The sequence below is a fragment of the Rhamphochromis longiceps genome, linkage group LG11 (genome assembly GCF_057381845.1).
Source record: "Rhamphochromis longiceps isolate RC_006_pf linkage group LG11, R_longiceps_female_GT1.1, whole genome shotgun sequence".
NCBI lineage: Eukaryota > Metazoa > Chordata > Actinopteri > Cichliformes > Cichlidae > Rhamphochromis > Rhamphochromis longiceps.
The window spans coordinates 10,070,634-10,087,486 of NC_140567.1; the positions used below are offsets into that span (position 1 = coordinate 10,070,634).

Below are 16,853 nucleotides of genomic sequence, written 5' to 3' on the forward strand. Positions count from 1 at the left end.
CGGACTAAGACACTCTGACTTAACAAGGGAACAGGGAAGTGACAATGGGTGACAACGCACATGACAGAGAGGGGAGGCATGGAATAAATGCGAGGAGGTGAACGTGGGAGCTAAATGGGGGAAAACCCAGACATGAGGAACAAACACATGCGCATAAACAGAAATGCAAGGTGAGCCTTTCCGAAAGGTCGCTTTCAACTGATTTAAAAGTGCTTTTGCATGTGAACAAATTTGATGTTTTAAAAACTTGTGTTTGTGCAGACACAATTTTGTGTGGAGGGTAATCACTGACATATACATTCATATCGTGTCCAGTTGTAACTGTGCGTTTAATACCTGCTAAGGTGTCGCTGATATTTTCCTGAACATGCTTGACTCACACACTGTGGATGTCAGTATTTTTCCAGGGGCTTTGGTTCTGCGTTTGTTGTTCAGGGCTTCCATGACAGGTTGGCATTTTGCTGAATGATGGTTATTTGGACCCTGAATGAGTTTCTGCTGGGTCATAACTGCATCATGAAATTTCTCTGGTTCCCGTTCATGCCTGATTTAATTTGGCTTGCTGCAGAGAGATCACATGACCTTTGTATTTTCATTAAGGAAAATATGTCTTCAACAGTGTTGGGGGTCGTCATGTCTGGATTCCAGACTGTAGATAGCTAAACGGAACAAAACGTTTTTGAAATGCCACTGCTGTACATCATGGTTGCCATGTTCTGCAGTCCAGACAGATTTAAACAGAGAGGCAATGATAACCTACAGATGAAAAAGAAAGAGGAAAGACATGAGTGATGGAGAGGTGGTTTATCATATGTTATCAAGTTATTCCTACCAACTCTTCCCTTTTGCTACTGCTTCTCTTCAGCCTGAATGCCTGTCGTCACAGAGTAGGTCCATCTGGCCCCTCTTTCTCTTGTTCACTTCCTAGTTTCCATCTCTCAAGGACTGTTGCAAAACTAAGCATCTCGAGGGACTTGGAAAGTGGTGTTACTCCACACATACGCATGCACACACACACACAAAAACACAAACAGCAGCCTTGTTACGTCACTTATTTAAGGTGATAGAAAACTTCATTTGCTCCGTCACAGAGACACGGCACTGCCATCCCCCTTGCAAAAATAAGTGCTCTAGTATTACAGAAATAATATGTGGACTGTGTATGTTGTTAACAACACTGTGTTGCAGTAAAGTTATAAATAGCTTACTCGTACACACCCCGAGTTCCCATGAAAAACACATTATAAAGGGGGTGGAGAGTAAACCAGCCAGATTTCTGTTCTTTTCTGTTGTGGTCCGTAGTCACATTCATCTGTACGATGTATGGTTGGTCTGGATGGATCTACTTTGTGTTTGGCCCAAAGCCTGTGTTTGGTCAGTGTGCTTAGTGTGGCGCGCTGGGGAAAATGTTTTCCTACACTGTGCTTCTGAATGAGGTACAGACAGGCAGAATAAGCAGATGACAGAGTTCCAGGTAATGCTTAAATTAAACAGAGCAGGGCTGATATATCACTGTGCAACAGGCAATGAGCCAGGAGCCAGCTGTCATCACCAGGGGTGAGGCTTTACATGATAAATCAGATTACAGAAGAAAAACCAGCATTTCACGTCAGTCTGTGAAGAGGAGTGTAAAGCACAGTACAGGCTTTTTACTTTTAAAAAACACAATAAAGGGACTTTGTTGAGCTGACAGAAACCACAAAATTGATGCATGACATGGCCACGAGCCAAATGTGTGTTGCTCATAAAAATGCATGATACCTATAAATGAGAAATGACTATGAGAAGGCTCATTATGTAATGATTATTGTAATAACATAACATGCACTAGTGGACACCTGCGCATTTAGACTTTCTTCTTACAACTTACTTTATATTTTAACCTTCCGAGACCTTTAAGCTCTTGTTTGGGATGGATTTTTATTTTCTTCCAGCTATTTGTGATTAGAAGTATATAAAGTAAGCTTCATCTTTGGACAGAAAGTCATTCTTACAGTTTTACATTCTGTCTGCCCGCGTGCTGAACTGAAAAACGTTTGTAGTGCGAACTGTAACGTGAATGCTTGATTTACTACAGTAATGAGTCTCTGCACTACTGAAGAATGTAATTTGATTACAGTAATGCATTACACACAAATCTGAACTTTACATTTATATATATGTGTGTTTGTGGAGCAGACCCGAAAGCAGACAAGGGAGAGACAGAACTGAATCTTTAACAAAAAGCGAGCCGGTTATTTTGTGCTGATGTCAAAAACGGAAAACAAGACAAGGCTGGTGCAAAACTAAACTGGGAGCAGCTAAATTACTATTATAACTATAACATGAAACATGAACCTAAGCAATAGAAATAAAACTCTGTGACCAGCCGTGACTTGACGTTGAGACAGCAGACAACCAAACAAAGAACAGAGGAAGACAGAGGACTTAAATACACAAAAGGGTAATGTGGAAAGTGGAAACACCTGGGGAAACACAGTTGGCATAAATGAACCTGAATGCCACAGGGGAAGCAAAACACAATGAACATGGAACACAAGACTCTTCAAAATAAAACCGGAAACACAATGGGACATAGACAGGACAACATGAAACACATGACATACTGTATTAGAAGAAGAAACATAAACCAGATTAAAAACTCAACCAAACTAATAATACTAGAACTTAACGTATCTCATTAGTAATACAGAATACAAAAAAACTCAACTACACCCTTAACTTAAGAATAACACCTGAATTTAACATTATTTTAACATAGGAAATCAACGATACTAAATAAATGAAAAGACGCTGGGTCACAGACCCACCCCCTGACTGTATTGTGCTGTTTTGCATTGTTTTGTGGGTGAGTATTAACAGGAACTCATTTCTAGACGGCAATAATCTGGCTTCAAGAGGTTAACTTACATAACCTGAAACAGGAAATTGGGTTTCTGTCTATAGCTGGTTGGTTGAAAAGATTAAAACCCCCAAAATACTTTGAGGGGGTTAAAAAAGACATCACGCGGGCATTATGTGACTCTTCAGCCAGGAAGAAGACAATATCAGCTTCTCTTCTCTCTCTCAAACTGTGCATCTCACCTCTTTTGAAACCACAGTAAGAGCAGTGACATTGACAGCAGTTTGACTGGTTTACGTGATTAGTTTCACCTTGGCATGCTTGTTAATTTTGATAAAAATGTACTCATATCTCATCTTATCAGCACAGCGAAAATAAGTGAGGTCAGTGCTCTCAGTGGTCATCGTGTTCTAGCGCAGCTCCAGGGAAATTGTTACTTGCGTTTGAGGTTCTAGATCAAGGCTCAATAGGAGTAAGCTTATACATTTCAGATACATAACAAAACGTATTTATGATCTTCATGTCCATTTTCCCTGTTATTAGTCACCAACAAGAATCACTTTGTTGATGGGCCGCTCCTCTACCAGTTCAGGATGAACTTCCGGCGACGTCGGCGACTGATTGAACTTCTTCACGAGCGAGGGCGCAGCATCCCAGAGAGCCACGACAGTCCCTTCTGTCTCCGGAAACAAAGCTCTGACGGAGGCAACACCAGCTTTCTCTCAGGTGCACACTCCATCTGACTCTCAGTAACTGTGTAAAAGCTTTGCTTCATTATTTCCTTTAATTCCAAACTGACAGATCAGCTAAATAATCTGTGTCCTCCTTTCAGTCATTTTAAAAGTAAAACATTGTTTTTTAAATCTAAACTTTTGCTGAACCCCAGCTCCTCCGTGAGAGTATTCGCAGACGTTTGGTAGAGACCTTGGGAAGTTTGTCACCTTTCATAGGAAACCTTCACTGTGTCCATGTGTTCATGAAACATTACTCTTATTAAGCAGTTTAAATATTGCCCCTGGTTATTTGATTCAGTGGCATATTTATCCAGTTTGCCTTATCTTCTGTTGACACACATACCCAAATCCACTCTCCGTAACCTGTGTCCTTGGTGGTGTCTGCCTTATGAAGATAACAGAGCAGCCCTGTTTGTGTTACTAGGCATAAGAGCAGAGCACAAAGTCTCTGTCTCACCAAAGTGGCACAAAAAATATGGCAAAACAAAGAGAAAGTTAAGCATGCACATTTAAAACTATTAAATAGTTATTAAAAGTCTAACCTACTTAGGAGGTTACACAATATATTCCAATGAGAAAAGACTCAATATTTTATATGAATGAAGTAAGGGGCTCTATGTAGTGCTGGTTTTTCCTGTCTTTAGATTGGTCTGCAGCTCCAGAGGCCACACTGGTGAACTGTAAATCAAGCCTTTATTCTGCTTTGCCTTCTTTCTCTTTTTTCTGGCTGTCTTTCAGACTAACAACTCAGTTTGTGTTTCTCTGTCTCAGTGAGTCCCACAAAAGAGATAAAGGTGTCTGTCGGAGTTCGTCGGAGCAGCATGAGCAGCAGCTGTGGCAGCATCGGTTATTGCAGCAGTGGTTATTACAGCAGCAGTCCTACGCTCAGCAGCAGTCCGCCTGTCCTTTGCAACCCTAAATCTGGTATGACAACATAGATATCGAGTGTATTTTGTAATGGGCCCCACTCCCACTGAACATAAAAAAAACTATGGAGCAAGAACTATATCGTCGCTTAACTGTCAGGTTTTCTAAAGCTGTGGTTTAAAGTTGCTGCATATAGAGTTAAATGAAGTCTTCAGTAGACAGTGGCAGTTATAATAGTTTAAACTAACCTCATTAATAAATGGGAATAAGTCCAAATGATTTTAGTTGTTGTGTGTTCTTACTGACAGATTCATGTTATTTACTAATTGTAAAGTTATTTTTTAATATAGTGGCTCTACTTTGGATTTTTAAAGCGGTCATTTAGAGAAGCAAAGAACTTCTGACTTTTTCTCTTAGACAGTGGACAGCTTCAGTCTGTGTGCTGCTGCATGCAGCTCTGTCACGTGCTAAACCAGAGGTGTCAAAACCCTTTTTATGTAGTGGTGCACACAGAGCCCAGTTTGAGCTTGTGTGGATCTACAAACTGTTCCCCGTCCTTTTAGTGTAAAGAAATCCAAGCACACATTTATTCCATAAGATTTCTTAAGAAAAATAAATTAAATTTTGAAAAGAGTTTTTCCACATTGTATAAAGAAATATTACATAAATAAATAAAAAATCAGCACAGGTCCCCTGACGTAAACTTTAATGACTAAATGCTTAAAATGACAGAAAAGGTTGTTGTGCTGTTCTTTTAACCAGTGACTCAATATAACAAAAAAGAGAAACATTTCTATTGTAAATGCTGAAAAATAGGAACTTTTCTGTTCTTTAATGTAACACTTAAAGCAAAACACTGTTATCTGGTGCTTAGTTAGTTTGTTGCAATAAGCCAGGTCATGGGTGATGTCTGGGGGCCAGGCCAGCTGTATGTTTGACACTCCTGTGGTAAAAAAACAAAAAAACAGAAAGAGAGCTGTTTGTGTAGCAGGAACACAAGACCTCCACTGCACAGCAGGTTTCTCACTAGATATTTTACTTTGTGTTTTTTGAAATTAAAGTTACTAAATTAGGCTTCAGACTTGCTCAGTTGGAAAGAAGGAAATGAAGCGTGAGAATCAGCTGCCGTCAGTGAGAGAGGCGTCAGGTGGACTAGTTGAAATCCTATATAATTCAAATTGACAAATATCCATATTACAAACTTGACAACTAAACGCATAGAAGACTCACAACAGGTCATATAACAGACTGCTTAACCCACATTTATTCTATCGCAAACTGTGAATTAGCTTGTTTTTCTGTGGGAAGACATGCTGAAGAAAAATCCTAATGAGCGCACGTTTACTTCAGTGGAAAGCAGATATGCACTGCTTAAAGGAAAGTGACAATCATACCTGTCATTTGGAAATGAACGGCTTTAAATTCTCTGTGCAGATTTGAAAACTTGGCAGTGACGCCCTTGAGCCGTGTGTGTGTTTCTGAGTGTTTTATTTTGGCTACTTTGAGGTGTCCTCTGATGTGTTTGATTCAAGCAGAGTCCTCGACAAGAGTTTCTTTGTGCCAGCAGCCCCCCCTTTTACATTAGCACTTGCTCAATGGTGCACAATGAGCAGGAAGAGGAAGGCACACACACACACACACACACACACACACACACACACACACACACACACACACACACACACACACACATACACACACACACACACACACACACACACACACACAGAGTAAGGGTATTTCTCTTTTGCTTCACATACGAGGAGGAAGAAACTCCATATAAGATGAATGGGGTGAGCTTTGACCAGTGTTTTGTTTCTATAAAGTCACACCATTAAAAAAGGTTATGTCATCGTGACACAAAGGGGGCAGATAACAGAATGTTAAGAGAAATTGTCCTGTATATCTGATCAGATTGGAATTCCACAGAGAGATTATGAAAATTTCCAGCTCTAGAGGATTAGCGGTCCTTTGCACTTCACTTCCTCTTCTTTATCAGATTACAGTTAAGTGTTGCGATGTAGACCATAAGTGATTTGTCAAGCACGGGCCACTGGCTTTCTAATGTCCTTGCATTTTTTGCTTTTAGATTTTTGAGAGTTATTCAGTGATCTTTGCGGCACATATCGAGTTGATTTATAGTTTGTTATTAAATACTAAGCACCTGTTGAAATCTGAACTCAATGTGCACACAAAGGCTGAAAGCTGCTTACTTATTTGTATTTTTCTACTTTACAGAGGCTATAGACATAAGAGTTTGTTAGACCCTCCAATTCTCCAGTGGTAAAGGAGATCTGGCTACTCTTAAAAGCCTATCAGCTAAACATATGCAGCCCTATGATAGGTCCTATTATAGGAGATGAGGAACTGAAACACCACCCTGCATAAGAAAACTTAAAACATAGAGACAGAAAACCATTCGCACTCACATTCACATGGATATAAACTAGAAAAAAGCAAAAGGAGTGAGGCATGAATATCTGTCTGGACTTAATCTTCAATAAAAAAGCTTTCAAAACTGGAACAAACAACTTTGGTTTGGCCAGTCAGGGCTTCTTTGACTGAGACACCATATTGATAAAATATTTAAGAAGATGATATGGAAAAGGTCAATGGACCTGACCTAAAGGAAGGAAAACAACAAAGTGAAGGAAATGTCCAATAGATGAGTGGGAACAGCTAGCGGGAAATCAATTAGTTTAATGTCCTGGAGAGGCTTTAGTTGGAAAAACTATGGTCAGACGCTTCATACTTATGGCCATTACATCGCATAAAGCAACTATAGCTTCATTCACAGACTCATCATAAATGCTCATAAATCATAGCAGTCAGTAATAATGCGATCACCAAGCCTAAGAAAAGTTGTTAATAAAGAGCATTGTCTAAAGAGCATTGAAAGATCTTATTTATTTTAACTTTTGTATCTCACCTTTTGCTCTCCAATTTCTTTTCATTTTTCCTCCTTAAAATGAGGACATTTCCAATTAATTTAATCTAATTAATTAATAAGACACAAAAGTCTTTTGGATCCTTGTGGAGAGTCATGTCGATGCAAGTACTGGTAAGGGGAAGTTGGACTAGAGGAAGGAAAGCTATACTGTTTCAGGAAGCAGGGTGCCTCAAAGGCATTATTAGCATGTGACCAACACTCATAGTTTCTACACACACACGTACATGTTTAACCAAAAATAGACCTGTTTCATGTGTGCATGCCCAAGCCAGTGTGTCGTCTTATTGCTGTAACATTGTGTGTTGTGTTGATGTGTCTTTCTCAACAGTCCTGAAGAGACAAGTGAGTCCAGAGGAGCTGCAGAGACCAGGAGGACCTTTTATAAAGAAGACATTCACTGTAGGACACACACAGACACACACTCGCACACAGAGAGCTGAGGTCTAACGGAGACTATTTGAGCAATCACACATGTCCTCACACACACACAGACACACGCGAATATATGTGAAAGGTCCCATGATTCATGGGCGTAAGCAGACAGCACACATACATCCCTCCCTATTCTTTTTAAGTTAAGTGTGATCACCAAAGAGTCTCAGCTGAGCATCACACGACAAAAATCCAAAGTATAATGTGCAAACAGTACTTTAAAGTACATTATTTCACCATCTAAAGTCACTGAGCATGGGATTGAAAAGAAGTGAGATATTCTGCGTCTCATCTGCTGCTGTTGTCCTCAGATTATAGGCGATGCTGTGGGCTGGGGGTTTGTGGTGCGAGGAAGCAAACCCTGTCACATCCAGGCTGTGGATCCAGGTGGACCTGCTGCCGCTGCTGGCATGAAGGTAAGACTGGTAGAAATGTGTGAACTCCTGAAAGAATGATGAACCCCTGCAGGCTTCTGTCATCAGATGAATTGAAGAGAAGAACAATAGATGTACTACACGCACTTCTTAGTGAAATCTGAGACATAAACTTGCTTTTTGCACCTCTGCGGATGCTTTTTGCTGTGGATTTTGATTTCAAGAGGGCAGCTCCGTTAAGTCTGTAGACTGTCGGAGAAGCATTTAAATGTCAAACAAGAGTTTAAGGATTCTTTTTGTAGATTCAGCCCACAGGAGGAGGATGCTAGGATGGGAGGAAAGAGTGGCACAAATGTGCTGTAGTAGGGGTGGGGAAAAAATCAAGGAGTATGAAAGGATAATGGTAGCTGTGCTGCTACAGCTGCCATGAAGGTATGTCAACAGAATGGCAGCAAGGAATCCTGGGAATGCAGAGCACAGCAACTTTACCACAACATGGAGAGCGGGGCCAGAGTGCAATGACTGAAAAAAATTGTAGAAGGAGCCTGAAAAACAAGAAATTAATTATTGATAGCGTGTTACTCATGTAGGGTGGTCACCGATGGAAGCAAAAGGGCTTTCTTGTGTACATATCACTTTCCATATCCTTTAGTACACATCATTTAGTTGTTCTGTTACAGGGATGTTTTCTTTTAATTAAAGGAGAAAATGTGTGCAACTGACTGAAAGAAAGGATGGTTGCCATAGCGAAGACACATGAGCTGAAGATGAAAACTGGAAGAGGAGGAAGTAGGTAGAGGAGATGAGTTTGAGTATTAGCACTAAAAGAGGAAAGAGCCTCTGGAAATAATATCACTTCTGCTCTGGTGACTGATTATTACCATAGAAACATGTTCAAGTCAGTCATAAAGGTGTTGTCGCTCAGAGAGCGTTTCACGTGTGTTAAACTTATTTTGGACTTAATTGGGACAAAATATGAAGACCTCATGTGGAAGCTGTTTTAATTGTGCACCATTTTTATTAAACATTTAACATGGTCTGTTTGTGTTGAGCATCTTTTATACCCATTAAGCCAATAAATACCACGCCAAAAACCAGATTATTACATTAGCTTTATCTGATTTCCATCGTGTCAGGTTTGTACATTAAGTTCCTCGTGTGCAGCGGTGTGTGCAGTATCGTCATCAGTTTATTTGTGTGGAGTTAATCGCACTCCTCACGTTTCCTCGGCGGTTCCACCTCACCTGAGTGTTTTTATTACTGTTTAATGAAAGAAGATCGCAGTCCTGAGAGGGGCGTCATGTTGTCAGATGTTGAAACTACAGTCCAGGCAAAAATCCAAAAAAGCGACAAGTCATCGTCTTCAGATTACAGCCGAGTCGTTTCACACACCTTTTAACTTGTTGCATCTTTTCCTGTTTCTGTCATTTCACTTTGTGAGAGGGGTTTTAACCATCTCAGCACAGGGAAACATTTCGTCCAGCTAGGGTCCAGCCAAGATTAACAACCCTGCAGCCCGAGAGAAGGAATGTTTGGATAGGGGAGAAAGAGGAGGGATAAGATGGGGAGTAGTTTAAAGATAGTTAAAGATATTGGAAGGAAAGGTAGACTAGAGAGATGAATTCAGGGAACCAAAGATAAAGATGAGATGGTCAAATGAAGAAGAATGAAGAAGACTGTTTTGGCTCTGAAAATAGTGCAGTATAGCCCGTAGAGATCTGGGTGTGATTACAGTGAGGGTCTTAAATTCCTCTGCTACATAGGATTAGCAGCCTGGCGTTTTTTTCCCCCTCTTCTTCATCACACTTAATCTCTCTTTCCTCTTATTTCCTTTGCCTATTTTGAGCTTTCTAGCACAGAAACATTTAGGAGTGCTGGAAAAACACTGAGCAACGATTGCCGTGAGAATATTCCTAGAGGCCGCTCTCTGCATGTGTTCACTTTTCTGTGTAACAGGCAAGTTTAGGTAGCTGTTCACTCCAAGAAATTTTCCACATGCATAATGTTTCCTGTATGCACAGTCAATAAACTATCTGTTAGAGTTTGTTTTTCTTCAATCTTTCCTCGGCTGTCTGCACGTGGTTGATTTATGGGCTATTAAAATATCAGAATAATGAGGTGCTTTTGTTCTTAATCGATCTTTTTTGGCATCGTGAAGAGAAAAAAAAAAAAAAACTTTTAGGGGCCAGTAAAGCAGGGAGTGCTTATGTGAGTGAGTATGTGGTTTAAAAGTTTGCAAAAAACACAGCAGCAGGATCATGTTGCAATAACGGCAGCTAGAAGGCAGTTTTGAAAAGACGCCTTATTTTTATCTGCAGCTGCAGAAGTGGTTAAACGATAACATAGGGGGCATTCAGGCGTGACAGGAGTGGTTTGGAGTGAGGCAATCATGTTGTACCTCTTGTTATTCAAACTCAGTTATATTTTTTACATCAGTGAGCTCACAGTTTTGAGCTATGACTGTGCTCTGTGCTCACTGACACCTGTGTTAGGTTACATGTGTTGACACTGAAACTTGTGCTGATAAAAAAAAAAGACAACCCAGAAGCATTTGCACTCTTGCATGTTAAAGTGAAGGACGGCCAAATGCTCCTTTGTATAATTGTTCATAGACTGTATATAAAAGATGGCCACCTATTGCTTTGAATGCTCACAACTTAAAGCTTCCAAGTTTTTTTTTAGGTTGTTTTTGTGTTTTAAAATAAGCCTTAAACTTATTCAGATGAGAGTGTAGGGGATTTATTAGCTTTTGCTGGGGCAGGTTATTAATAACATGTGTCTTTAATTTACTGTTATAATTTTGACGAAAGAACAGACTTACTAGATGTAGACACTTTTTTGTCTATTAATATAAGTGAACATTTAACAAGACCAAAGGGCACTCACACTATCCCCTCAGTGATGTGCTTTCCCAACTTAAAGCCCAAAGAACTGTAAGGCAGGAGTAAGGCAGCTATAGTTTATACTTATAAGCTTTGACCGTAGAGCTTTACAGATGAAAACTTGATACAGAGAGAAGCACAGTTTGGATAAAGTATAGCAGGCTGTCTTTCATTGCAGCAAATGTAGATTTCGGCTTTGTAGAATAAAATTCGAATTCTTCTGTAGGCCTGATGGCTTTTTGTAAAACTTTGCAATGTGGGCCACGACTAAGGGTATAATTTCCCTGTAATTAAAAGGAATTTCAATGTACTTTATTTGAAATTACAATATAATTATATTTGCTTACAAGCCCTTAAAGATAAATACACCTGTATTATATAACAAGTCAGGTTTTTATAAGAAACAAAGAAATAACTATACTGTGAGTAATTGTAGGTAATGTATGAGTAACTTTCATTGTAAGTACACTGCACTTTTCAGCGTGTGGGTTGTATTATGAAGTAGGACAATGAATTTCTCCATTATCAGATCACATAGGGCTGCAAATTTTGATGGGATCTTTTTATTCTTGTAAGTTGGTAAGAGAGAATAGTCCTCATCACATTTATGTTGATAAAATAAAAATACAGTTGAATAATAGCACATCAATACTCAAAATTGCTCATCAAAATTACTCACACATTACTTACGTATGGTATAATTGTTTCCTGTAAAAACCTGACTTGTTAACTCCTTATTTATGTGTGTCTACCGTTATGTATTTGTAGGTAAATATAATTAATTCGTAATTTCAAATCAAATAGTTGTGCCCTTATTTATTTATTTGTAAATATCTGGGGAGTTTTTTGCAGCTATAATTAAATATATCGCTATCTGCCTCTTTTCTTTTTTCTCTATGAGTGGCATTAAAGGTGATCAAGCATGTCTCCTGTTTCTGTCAACTTTCTCCAGGTGTGTCAGTTCGTGGTGGCGGTGAACGGATTGAACGTCCTCTGTCACGACTACCGAACCGTCAGCAACCTGATCCTGACCGGTCCGCGGACGATTGTCATGGAAGTGATGGAGGAGGTGTAAGCATTAAAGAGAGCTCCAAGAGGAAACCTCTCAGAAGAGTAATGCAGGAAAAAATGTGGGGACTGAAGTAGTACTTAACCTCAAAACCCCATCGAGAGCGAAACACTGAAGACTTGAAACCACGTCTCACTAGCTCTGTTCCAGCATTGTTTGAACAAGGTGGATAACCAAGAAACTGTGTGTGTGCTTAAAAATGAGGCTATTGTAGTCAAGCAAACGAGTCAATATTTGGAGAAACTAGGTTGTTTTGGATTTTTTTCCTTTGGTTTCGTGGTGTGCGCACTCACACACTGACACACAGAACCAAAACAGACACCACGGAAGAGCTTGGAGTCAGAAAACTCACCCTGGAGAGTGTGTTCAAAGGATGTGAGAAGATGTGAAATTAAGTTTTGCCATTATAACTCGTGGATCAGAGAGTAGAAAGCTGAAAATGAGGACGAATATTTCATGGCGCCATGAAAGCAACCTCTACTCCAGTGAGCTGTTCCTGGTGGCTCAACACTGCCCTCTGCTGAGAAGGACAGGAAGACACACTTCACACTGCTACTACATGTAATTTCAGGGTTTTCAGGGGTGCCATAATGGAACCATTATGTTCAACGGGAAAAGACAAACACCTGCCGTCGCCATGTGGAAAATGTAAAATACCAACTTAATCGATGTTGAGGTAGATTTTTTCCTAGCTGCTAAGAATGTTATAAAGGCGATAAACTTACATGCTACATTAATAAGCACATTGTATATAGAAAAGCAATTAAAGACTTACAGACACAAAGTTTAGAAGTCTGGCTTTAGAAAACCTGTCTCCCATTAAACCTTGTAACCTATTCTGATTACCCGTGACAGCGCTCTGTTAGGCACTTTAACCTTATATGCAGCCTAGAAAATAGACAGTGACCGACAATATCACTGTCTGTAGTTTTTTTAAAAGAATTCGGAGGTTTCTGTTATACTTGCCTTTGAGATGTGGACACAAGATGTGTTACATACCATTAAGAATTGCCAAAAGAGGGAATACTAAAAATAAAAATGACTCTAATTGGAGTCATACCAACCAGCCTTAATGTAAACTTAGAGAACATTTGATTGACCTTTTAACTTTTATATATCATTTGATGTTTGATGTATAATAAAGATAAGAAGTAAACAACCAAAGCACTTGGTTGACTGAAGCGTCCTTTTTGGGGGGAATTTGATTCAATCAGACTTCCCTAATTTGAAACTAATGTGGAAGAATGACTTCCTCCGCCCCTCCCCCACATCCTTTTCTCCTTTATTATCTGTACATGCGGCGCAGTTACACATCAAGCACCATATCGTGTATGCGCTAAAGAGTTTTCAGACAGATAAGAAAAGATGTATATGTACAGAAATTTAATGTATGATGGCCTTGTCTGATTTTTGTCTCCAGTAGCAGATAAATGAGCGACACGCCTGAATATTCAATCATTTTAAATAAAGGGAGCAGTTTTCCTCAGAATCAAAGAACATTTTGTTCATTTTGGGGACTTTTTTCCAGCTTTTTCTGAAGGTTTCATTTTAACTTTTTCATAAGTTTGAGTCAGTAAGTTAAAATTTTGAGATACCTAACTTGAATTTTGAGATAATAAGACAGATTTTTGACCTACGGATGACACTTTTTAATTCTCTCGTAGTAGTGGAAACAAGCTTTTGACCCTACAGGTTTTACTCAGAGCGAGAAATAGCTTCATTTTTCAAAATTAGTTTTCAAACTGAGAGAAATAAGAGTTGGGCTCTAATGAAGGCTCTGTGCCAAAACACTTTGGTCGTATTCCTACTGTGATGTAAACCAGTAAACATGTGAAACGTGAGTAAAGTATCCACTGTTTATGATGCTATCTTTCTCTTTTTTAATAACGTTGCTTTGGAATTCGTTCTTTAGATTTCAGGTTTATCACTTCACTGCTTCAATGGGAAAAAGGTAAATAAGAGAATTGTTTCTAATGAATCTTTAAATCCTTGAATCAGCTTGATGTAGCTCGAAGCTAAGTGGATTAGATCAGGCTTGAATTATAGCCTCTAAATAATATGAGGATCCCGCGTATGTTACTACTGTGCCATCTTGTGTTTATACATACTAGCATGAATTTAGAAAAAACAGAGCATGGATAAGTGATACTCATATCGTTCATACACTATGTGTCTGTAGTCCTGAGCAGCACTTGTTCCTTGTTTTGTCTTAGACTAAACTATATTCCATGTCTGGAGGAGGAAATTATTACTGCAAAAAAACACAGATGCAGAAATGTAAACTTTGTTTTCAACCACAGTATATTCACAGTTGTTACAGCCAAACTGTAGAGTTAATATGTCCTAGTGAACTACCTCCAAATATGTTTTTGTGCCGTTGCCGCTTAATTCAGTCGACTATTCATTGATTTATCTTAATGTGCTTGGATGTAGTAGGCAGTCAAATAATGTAAATATGTGCTTGTTTAGCTTTATCTCCTAATCTAAAGCCCACTCCTTCATCTGATTTATCTGGCAAATCATTTCAGATACAACAGCAGATTTTAGGCCTAACTCATTCAATGATCTAAACAGCTGGAATATGTTGTTGCCGAATATGTCCTCCTCAGATTTACAGAATTTTGCCTCAAAATCTGTAATCTGCTCACGTTGTTACATGGATAATGCCATATATTGTACTGTTAATGTATCGTATTAATGTTCTCCAAAACGCTTTCAAGTAGTTGCACTTTGCTTTTACCCAGCAACCGTACAATATGTTTATTAGAAAGAAATCTCAAAGCACAAAATAATTTCTTCTCTGGGTTTTCATTAGTCTGATGTAGCGATTTCATTAATCTTTAATGTTAATATCTACACTTGGTATGGATTCAATTTTTCTCTGTTTTCTCTCATTAAAATTCATCTATATGCAGTTTGTAACTTAGTAATTCTTCTTTTGTGCATCTGGAAAGTGATCTGTGATTTTCTTCTGTAGATAATGTTTGATGCAGTTTCATTGGACAGAAGCAGATGACAGTTTGATTTGGAGGAGAAGAAAGTTTCAAGAGTGTTAAATCTTGAAGGGGTTGTGCCAGGTTGGCTTATGAGTTTGCTGACTGTTAACCGAAAGCGTTTGCCTTAAGACCTGAGTTTGCTGCCAATAAGAGATGGTGGTCACTTTGTTCCTCCTCTTTTCCCCCCTCTCATTCTCTTCTCTGTTCAGTCATTTGCAACTTTGCAAGGTGGTTGCTCCAAGTCACCACAGCTTCAGTTTTAGTGACAATCAGTGTTGTATAGATAACAAATGCACAGTCATTTGATCTGACAGAACGTACATCACCGCTGTCTTCGTTTTTGTGCCGTTGCCGGTTCTATACTTCAACTTTAATGTGTAATAAGATCAATGGGGATTCTTGGCTATGAGAGGTTACACATTTTCAGCACAGCTGTTTGTTCTTTTTTTCTGCTATCCGAGATTGAATGTTTGTTATCAGAACAACAAAAGCTGACAGTAGCAGTCTGTTTTTCACAAAAAAGCTAAATCTCATTGTAAGTTCGAATGTATTAAAGAGCTGATCAAGTGTCAAATAAATAAACTGATTTCACAAATTCATTGTGCTTGTGGTTTCATCCTCAGGACTGTCTGAACCTCTTCATGCACTTAGTATGACTAAATTTCACCTTTTTGATAAGGATAAAGATAGTTATTTTAAAATATATAAATTAAAGTTGAAAATAAAAATAAAAAAACTATTGTGTATAAAATAAATATATATATATACACAATAACAGCAGCTGTACAAGTAATTACATTCTGTATTTCTTTGTCACACTTCGCCTGGTTTTCCTTCATACCTCAGATGTATCAGTTGTACAATGATCACCAATTTTTTTCCCTGGAGTCAGCACACACAATGCCCTATTGCAGTACATGGTTCCCAACCTTTCTGTGTAAACAGTTAAAGAAAGAAATACTGAAGAAAGTGTTTGTTTTGGCTAAAATAATAAATACAAAAAAGCCTTTAGGTTCGGTCTTTTATCAGTTTGGTCAAATTTGTCAATACCACCCATCTGATGAAGGTTTAGTACAAATGTTTTCTGAGACTGGGATGTCTACATGGTAGATCAACATCAACGTTTGTTTGCTACCTTCAAAAGGTGCAATATTTACAATACAATACCTGAAGTTATCTCTTGACTGTCACTGGCAAATACACGCTTAGCAGTGATGTGTTAAAACTGACACATCATGTGTTAGATTTTAACACATGTGCTGTATCTGCTCAGGGACAACACATGATGTGTCAGTTTTAACACAAAATAATGTGTCTGCTCCTTTAACACATCTTCTGTTAAAGTAAGTCAACACACAGATGTGTTATTTTGACACAAAGATGTGTTAAAATGTGTTTTGTTATTAAAACATGTAAATTTTATTTTTTTTAAGAAATGAGAAAAAGATGTGTATATATAGTATACATTTATTGATCCATTTTATACTTGGCGCATTATTATTTATTACAAACAGAATAAACGACAGTTTTCAGAATCTTTTAAATTAAAATCTATTAAAGTCAATTTTAACCAAGCCTATATTACTAAATTTATATGTCAAAACAATTTCTATTCGACAGACTCGAACAAAATTAATATGTGACTAACGTTCTAGCTCTCTAGATTATTAAAACGTCAAAAGAAAAACCTTTGAAATAATGCAATTA

General features: G+C 38.5%; 1 protein-coding gene across 2 annotated transcripts in view; it reads left to right on the plus strand.

Annotated features, from left to right (window-relative positions):
- Window positions 1-15,713, plus strand: part of deptor (DEP domain containing MTOR-interacting protein) — a 39,442-nt gene extending 23,729 nt beyond the window's left edge. For both annotated transcript variants that reach the window (XM_085422249.1, XM_085422248.1), the window contains exons 6-10: window positions 3,386-3,568; window positions 4,348-4,500; window positions 7,722-7,792; window positions 8,137-8,241; window positions 12,034-15,713. In XM_085422249.1, coding sequence (XP_085278375.1) covers window positions 3,386-3,568; window positions 4,348-4,500; window positions 7,722-7,792; window positions 8,137-8,241; window positions 12,034-12,156 — 635 coding nt within the window. In that variant the 3' untranslated portion in view covers window positions 12,157-15,713. The remainder of the gene's footprint in view (window positions 1-3,385; window positions 3,569-4,347; window positions 4,501-7,721; window positions 7,793-8,136; window positions 8,242-12,033) is intronic.
- The last annotated feature ends 1,140 nt before the right edge of the window (window positions 15,714-16,853 follow it).